This window comes from Chlorocebus sabaeus, chromosome 15 (assembly GCF_047675955.1).
Source record: "Chlorocebus sabaeus isolate Y175 chromosome 15, mChlSab1.0.hap1, whole genome shotgun sequence".
NCBI lineage: Eukaryota > Metazoa > Chordata > Mammalia > Primates > Cercopithecidae > Chlorocebus > Chlorocebus sabaeus.
Window position 1 is genome coordinate 82309564 of NC_132918.1, and position 8300 is coordinate 82317863.

General features: G+C 46.8%; 1 protein-coding gene across 2 annotated transcripts in view; it reads left to right on the top strand.

The window, feature by feature from the left end:
• Window positions 1-8300, top strand: part of RTP1 (receptor transporter protein 1) — a 64014-nt gene extending 55714 nt beyond the window's left edge. The window contains exons 3-4 of one of the 2 annotated variants that reach the window (XM_008009496.3): window positions 4313-4510; window positions 6280-8300. In XM_008009496.3, coding sequence (XP_008007687.1) covers window positions 4347-4510; window positions 6280-6799 — 684 coding nt within the window. In that variant the 5' untranslated portion in view covers window positions 4313-4346 and the 3' untranslated portion in view covers window positions 6800-8300. Of the gene's footprint in view, window positions 1-3661; window positions 4511-6279 lie in introns of those variants that run through there. The other variant, XM_008009495.3, reaches the window with a different exon arrangement.

The following is an 8300-nucleotide window of genomic DNA, read 5'->3' on the forward strand; positions in this document are numbered from 1 at the left end:
TCTTTGTTTGGGGACTGCGAGGCACATTTAGATCTTTGGTACAGGGTACCAATAGAAACTTCTAGTCATGGGTCCAGCCCTAAAACACATCCCTCCTTCTTCTCAAATGCCATTTAGGGATATAAAATTGCCCACAGTTGAGAATGATTTTTCATGAGGGCATCATTTCAAGAAAAAAAATTAGAGACTTGTTTTTTCTTTTCATCACTCTATTTTCTAGTTGGGAATTTAGTTGGAACCGTTTTATGCGCTTAAAGCATGATCACAAACTTTAAGAAATTGGCCAGGGTGAGGCCAACAGCTTTAGAGATATCTGAATTGGCATTCTTTATATTGTAGATTCCATGGTGTTAGAGGTCATTTGATAGAGAGCGAGTTGCAATACCACAGTGTTTTTTTCTGTCTTGATAGAAATTTTTATTAGAGAAAATACTCTGCTATCCAGAAGGATGTATTATACTGGCCTCTGCACAGCAAACTCAGGTTCTAAATAAAACTTAATTTGTGCCAATGGGGATTGCATCAGCTGGTTACACACACACACACACACACACACACACACACACACACCCCGTCTGGTGATTCTTACTTTCTGTCTTCTGTCATCATAGTGTTTATTGTAGCAACACCTGCAAAATACTTCTAGAGGATTTGTTCTGGGTAGCACTCTTTGTTATAAGCTCCTCTCAGCTTCATGTATTTTCTGGGAAGGTCCACAGCCCCCTTTCTCATTTTGACCAGTAGCTCCCACCTGAGGCAGTTCCCATCATATCTGTGAGGTTAAACTAGTTTACTTATTTAGGTGTTGGTTGCCTTAATTCAGAGGTAAGAATACTGACTTGAAGGACTAAAAGTTTAATGAAGGGTCCTGAAGAACTTAAAAGTTTTTCCCAATGCCAGCCAGGTGAGGTGGCTCATACCTGTGATCCTAGCACTTTGGGAGGCCAAGGCAGGAGGTTTGCTTGAGCCCAGGAGTTTGAGGCCAGCCTGGGCAACATAGCAAGACCCCATCTCTACATAAAAATTGGTTTTTCCAATGTTAATGTTCAGTGGCTTGATATGTTTAATTTCTGTTCTTGCTGTGTTCAGTACAAATTTAGTAAAGTGGCACCTCCCCAGAGATCGTCAACTATGTAGCAGGTCCCAGGAGACAGAGCCTGGCTCCAGGCATTACCTACCATGCCTCTTAGAAGCTTCCCTCTTCCAGCCAGTGGCTTCTATCCTACCTCCTGCCCTCCCAGGATTCAGTTTTCCAAGTATAAAGCTGTTTGAAACCATATATGACTAAAGTCAGAGGGGACCTTACCTTTGTCATCCACCCTAATTCTTCATTGAACAGATGGACAAACTGAGGCCTAGGGAAATTAGTGACTTGCCCAAGGTCACAGTGCCAGCCAGGAGCAAAGCTGGGCTATGTGTCTTCTGACTCCCAGTTAAGTGCTCTCTCCATTGAGCCAAGATGCCTGGCATCAAATGATTGAGGCTTTACAGGGTTGCTGTGACTAGAGATGACTTTCTGTACCATATTTTCTTTGGTAAGATTTCAAGCTAAATCTCTCTCTCAGTTGTAAAATATTTACACCGAGTATCAGGGGTCTTTGGACACCATTGCTTCATTAAGTTTGGCAGCAGAGGCAGCATCCCCAGCAGTAGCAGGGAGCATGGTGGGTCAAGTACAACTCACTCCTCTTCTGGGGAGATGTGGCCTCAGTGTGGGGGGGCCCAGTGACCCATTTGCTGAAATGATATAAACTTCATTTGCAATTCTTGGGGTTTGTAATGGCCACATGAATGATGAAGAAACACATATTTAATGAGCAGATGTTATGTTCTAGATTCCATGCTGAGCATCACAATGGCTAAAGCTGGGGCTTTGTAGACAGTCATATAGGTTCAGGTCCCAATTCAACTAGTTATTAGCTGTTAAATCTTGCACAAGTTATCTAACCTCTAGACTTTAGCTTACATATCTGCAAAATGGAGCTGCTGCTTCTATTACCTACCTGTCAAGGTTGTTATTGAATGAAATAAGTTGATACTTATAAAGCACCAGAACAATGCCTTCTAAGCACTTACCAGGTAAGTGGTATATAGTGAGTGCTACATAGTAAGTGCTATATAGTGATTGCTGTTACTATGCAATTTAAAAATATATTCGCGTAAAACATTAACATGTATTTTTACTAGGATGAAAAGATACAGATTACATATATTAGAATTGCTACCTACGAGGCTACATGGAAATTTTCTTTTTTTAAAAAAGCGGCCTGGTGCGGTGACTCACACCTGTAATCCCAGCACTTTGGGAGGCCGAGGCGGGCAGATCACCTAAGGTCAGGAGTTTGAGACCAGCCTGACCAACATGGTGAAATCCCATCTCTACTGAAAATACAAAATTAGCCAGGTGTGGCGGCACATGCCTGTAATCCCAGTTACGTGGGAGGCTGAGGCTAAAGAATCACTTGAACCCAGAAGGTGGAGGTTGCAGCGAGTCAAGATTGTGCCACTGCACTCCAGCCTGGGCAATAAAGCGAGACTCTGTCTCAGAAACAACAACAACAACAACAACAACAGCAACAAAGCAACCAGGCAAGCCATTCTAGAGCCCCTATTTTTAATCACAGCAGATACTGTTTTGTTATTATCCCAGTGAGAAGATGAATAAACTGAGGTTAAAATAGTATAAATCAAGGCATCAAACATTCATGAAGCGGCAGGAGAAGCACTTGGAAGATGGTTTCTGGTATCAGATGGGTGATTTTTAGGTCCTCTTTTTCGTCACTAAACTTCAAGATGTGCTGTCTGCCTAAAATTCATACTGTTTGAAGAGCCTGCTTAGATTCTGCTAGCCACACCAGGCTTTTGGAGAGACTGGAGTCAAGAGATGTGTTTTCTAATTGTAGGAAGTGTTGTCTCTAATCCTTGCAATAAGCTTCGCCAACAAGTTTTATACAAATAGATGGCAAGAGTGTAATGTGCGAAACTGAAATAAAACCGAAATGCCCTAAAAGACAGGACGGGCTAAATAAATTATGCCTATCCATATAACAGAATATAGGTAGCCTGTAATATCCTACTATGGAATATGACCTCGAAAAATATTCATGATACATTTTTTTTGAAAATGTCATAATGTAGTATGTAGAATGTATGTGGTGTGCAGAATGTGTGTGTGTATACACACACATATACACATGTACATGTACAGAAAAATGGTAAGTGGGATGTACATATCATAATGTTAACATCCCATCTCGGTTGGGGTATTAAAGAAGAGTCTTACTTTTCTTTCAACTATAGTTTGTAATTTTTCTAGAATAAACCCATATGATTTTTTCAAAGGAAAAATAATTTATTAAAAATAGCAGGAGAGGCAGGTATAGTAAAGGCTGTTTTGCCTGTGGGTGGTGCTCCTCTTCTACACTTCTATAATCAGCTTGGAAATAATCTTGTCTACTCCAGCCTGGCTGATGCAATGCTCCTACCTTTGTGCCCAGGTGGCTGCTCTTGCACAAGGCCATTACAGCATGGATCCTATTGCACAATAATTGGGTACACAGTCAGCTACAAGCACTGACATAGAGCCTGGCACATGTCTGCAAACTCTACCCACATGTCAGGATATGTCTGACATGAATGAATTAATGAACTGGTCTGAACTGGTCTGGGGTCAACAGCTTGAATTTGTATACAGCGTCTGCCATTTACAGGCTAGGTGAGTCCCAGGCTCCTGATCTGTACTGCGGCGATATAACTTAAGAGACCTCCAATTGTGTTTTGAAAATGGCAAAGTGCTGGTCACAAGATGGCTGGGGGAGCCGAGGGAGAGTTTATTATTATTGCTCCATCTACTAACAAATTTACTTCTCCCCATCCCTTATTTCTCCTTGGCTCCCTAAGGCATCATGGTTACCATAGCAGCCAGATGCTGATGATGCCTCCAGGGTGTGGCAAGGTGAAACTGAGCCAGTTTCCAAGTCCTCACCTCCCCATACTCTTTCCAGGCCGGGGTGAGATGGTCTGAAGCTCAACCTCTGGTCAGGTCCTCCACCCTGTCTTGGATCACTTAGACCCACAAACTCTGCCTCTGCAATCTCAGTTCAGGGCCTTGAAACACCTCTTCAGAGACTCCCTCCTCCCCAAGCTCTGTCTTCTGGCACCCTGCCTGGTTGCCGTGGAAACAGGTTCCACTGCGGACAAAGGAGGGAGCTGGGTCCTGCTTCCTCCTGGTCTTGTCGATGAGGATTTTTAGACCTTGGAGACTGCGCTGCCCTGCCCTGCACCTACCCTCACTCTCCGTGTTCTCACTAAGGTGGAAATTGCCCTCCCTCACTACTGACAAGACCATGTGTAAAAGCGTGACCACAGACGAGTGGAAGAAAGTCTTCTATGAGAAGATGGAGGAGGCAAAGCCGGCTGACAGCTGGGACCTCATCATAGACCCCAACCTCAAGCACAATGTGCTGAGCCCTGGTTGGAAGCAGTACGTGGAGTTGCATGCTTCAGGCAGGTAAGTGGCCCAGGAAGGTGGATACCTGCAGGCCGCCTCTAAGTCCCTAGCTCTAGGGCACCTTCCAAGGAGAGGAAGATTACATAGAACCCATGTGTTTAGCTTCAATCTCACTATTAGGCTGGCGTAGACTGGAAGTCAGAGAAAGAGTAGCTAACTGGGAACGAGGACACTTGAGCTGGATTTCAGTTCTTCCACTGATCACCTGTGTTACTCTTCCTCTCTGCGTCACAATTTTTCCATCTGGAAAATAAAGACATAGAATATACTTATGAGTCCTACACACTGACATTTTACATATTTTCTATTTTAACAATCTCTTAAAAAGTAATTTAAGATCAGAGAAGAAGGGCTTGAGGCCCACTGAGGGTCAAGAGGTCTGTGCTCCGGTCCTGGGACCAGTTTAAATCTATTTAATTCAACTTAATTTCATTTAAAATATTGAATACATGAGATGTGCCAGAAACTGGCTCTACTGTTGGCTCCAGGGCCCTTGAGGAATTCGATTTTCTTCTTGGACCTGACTTTCTCCATTTGCACAGTGAGAGGTCAGCCTGTGGTCCACAGAGCAGCAGGGTCAGCATCACCTGGAACTTGTTAGGAAAGCAGAATCGTGGGCCCCTTTTAGACCTGAATCAGAGTCTGATTTCAAGAAGAGTTCTAGGTGATTAGTATGTAAAAACTATCTGAGATGATTTTCTAGCACTCTTATTCACGGGTCCAGAGTGTAGGGGCTTACGTTTGGGACATAAAATGGGGAGGCTGAGGGGTGCAGCTTGGAAGTCAGAAGCAAGGCCTTCCCGCCTGCCCTGATTCAGCCAATTCACTTCAATTCAGGAAACATTACTGGGCAGCTGTTATATGCTGGGCGCCGGCTCTGCCTGTAGCTGTGTGTACATGGATGCCTCTCTCTCTCTCTTTTTCTCAGCATAAAACAAAAGATTAATTAGGTGATTTCCAGGTCCCTCCAGTTACATTTTTCAATCCAGGTTTTTTAGTCTCGTCTGAAAGGAGGAAACAGTCCTCAAAAGATGTGAGTGAACAAGAAAAGAATGAAAATGTGAAGCTCCTAGACTGGCTGACAGGAGGGGTGTCAAGGGCTGGACACTTACAGGCGGGACTCAGGAGCTTCTCGAAGACCTGGGAGTCTGTGGGGGCTGAGTGGGGAGGACTTGTGGCTGCCCCAGACCTGGGTGGGGACCTGTAATCCCCAGCTGGCCCCAGTCAGGCCTGGGAGACTACAGGCCTTGGGGCTCTGGGCACAGACCGCCTCCACCTGCAGGCCCTGTGATGCATTAACTCTGGCACTGGCCTGGACGCTGATAGCTAGTAATGGCGTCATTTTCTCCGGATTTGGAGCTAGCCTGTTCACAGTCACGTGTTAACAGACAGAAATGTGCAGATGGATTATGTGTTTCTTATCTGGTGTGAGCAGGAAGGACTCGCCTAGTGCACCATGGGCATTTTGCAGATGAGGAATAAGAATGACGCCCAGCGCTGGGGTGGAGGGAATTAGGCCTCTGGAAAGCACTGAGGAGGTAGAGCACTGCTGGATGCCAGGTGACATCCTGAGGAACCTGTTCTAGTCCTAGGGGCACTCGCAAGGCCGAGTGGCTTCCTGGGGAAAGCTAATGAACCCAGGGCATCGGCAACACACTTCCTCCACCTCCAGGCTCTGCGGAGCCCCCATGTCCCCTCACCCCATTCCTAGGGCTGTTTCCACCACCTCCGCCCGTCTTCTGTTCCTCCCTCTCCTCCCGTCTCCGCAGGTTCCACTGCTCCTGGTGCTGGCACACCTGGCAGTCACCCCACTTGGTCATCCTCTTCCACATGTTCCTGGACCGCGCCCAGCGGGCGGGCTCGGTGCGCATGCGTGTCTTCAAGCAGCTGTGCTACGAGTGCGGCTCGGCGCGGCTGGATGAGTCCAGCATGCTGGAGGAGAACATCGAGGGCCTGGTGGACAACCTCATCACCAGCCTGCGCGAGCAGTGCTACGGCGAGCGCGGCGGCCAGTACCGCATTCACGTGGCCAGCCGCCAGGACAACCGGCGTCACCGCGGAGAGTTCTGCGAGGCCTGCCAGGAGGGCATCGTGCACTGGAAGCCCAGCGAGAAGCTGCTGGAGGAGGAGGCGACCACCTACACCTTCTCCCGGGCGCCCAGCCCCACCAAGCCTCAGGACGAGACGGGCTCAGGCTGGAACTTCTGCTCTATCCCCTGGTGCTTGTTTTGGGCCACGGTCCTGCTGCTGATCATCTACCTGCAGTTCTCCTTCCGTAGCTCCGTCTAAGATTCCCTGGGTGGGTCCAGAGCCTGTCGAGGGTGCCAGTCAGCTGATGGGAAGGTAGAGGAGAGACCTGGGTTGGGAATAGTGTCAACTCCTAGCGCTGGTGATGCCACTGACTCAGTGGGGATCTTGGACAAATTATACATTTTTTTCCATCTATAAAACTTAGGGTTTGGGCAAGATCATTGGTTTATCATAGTGAAACCCAGGACCCCAAAGTTCTGCGTAGGTGCCCCAGGGACTTTTGGATTTGGAAAGTAGGCTAAGCTAGTGGGTGTCTCCAATTCCTGGTCTAACCACCCATCCTCCAACTCCTGCCTCCTCCTCTTGCTTCGATCATAGCAGCTTTACTTTAGATGGGGTTCCATTTAAGATTTTTGTACCAAAAAAAAAAGGTTTAACTACTTTTAAAAAGTTTGAAAATTAGAGGACTGGGTGATCTCAAAAGGGCTTTCCACAGTAATGAGCTCGACCTTGCTCTTATTAGTCCCTCACCACTGCACCTCACGATCTCCCACTTTCTCTAGCTGCAGCCTTACATTAGCTTCTTTGCCCACCCTGTGAGCCTCATCCATGATTCTGCCTTCACCACGCAGCAGAGGTTTCCGTTGAAGTGCACGAGGGGGGAGATCAGGCTGTTCCTTCGCTGCTGAGTACACAGGGTCTCTTGCTTTTGTTTCTCAGATTCCAGCTTCTTTCTACTCAGGGCAGATTCTGGAGTCTGCCTGCCTGAAAGACGGTGGTTGGGGTGGGGTCTCATGGAGCTGGGCTTCTTACCCACTGCATATGAACTGGCAGAGAATTCAGGGGAGATTTAGAAGACAGAGTTTTAGAAGCAAAGCACAAAATCTCTGGGAAGCATTAGAATGGAGGGTCTTCAGAGTTCAGGGACCAAGTCTAGCGGATTCTCAGCCAAATACAGGAGCAGGGGCCTGGCCTCCTGGGTTCTTTGCTGAAATTGTAGTTGAATGGCTTTCCCACATTGGCCAAGCTTGAGGCCTCTTGCCAAAGATCAGCTGTCCCCCTAAAGCCACAGGGATGGGGTATCTTCAGCAAGAGAGAGGATGTTAAAGATGTAAAATGCTTTGTCCATGGGAAAGTGCATAGATACGTGAGAGAACCTTACAAGGCTCTAAAATGAGATGTGATATGGCTTGAAATGGGAGGAGAGAAGACTTTCTGACAGTGGGGATCTGGAATGGAATTGGTGGGGAGAGGCAGCAAGCTGCACTTTTGAGGGGCCTCATTTACCCCACCTCTGTTAATATCTTGACTCCCTCTCCTCCTTCCCTGCACTTTTGAGGGGCCTCATTTACCCTACCTCTGTTAAAAACTTGACTACTCTCCTCTTTACTAGAAAGTCACCATCATCTGTAGTGATGGAGGAAGGGGGGTCACTTATATAAAGATAGGACACTTTAATAAAGACAAGATAGCTTCAAAAAGGCCTAGTAGTCATTAATGTGTGTTTGAGATTCCCCCACTGTCCCTGATCTGTAATGAA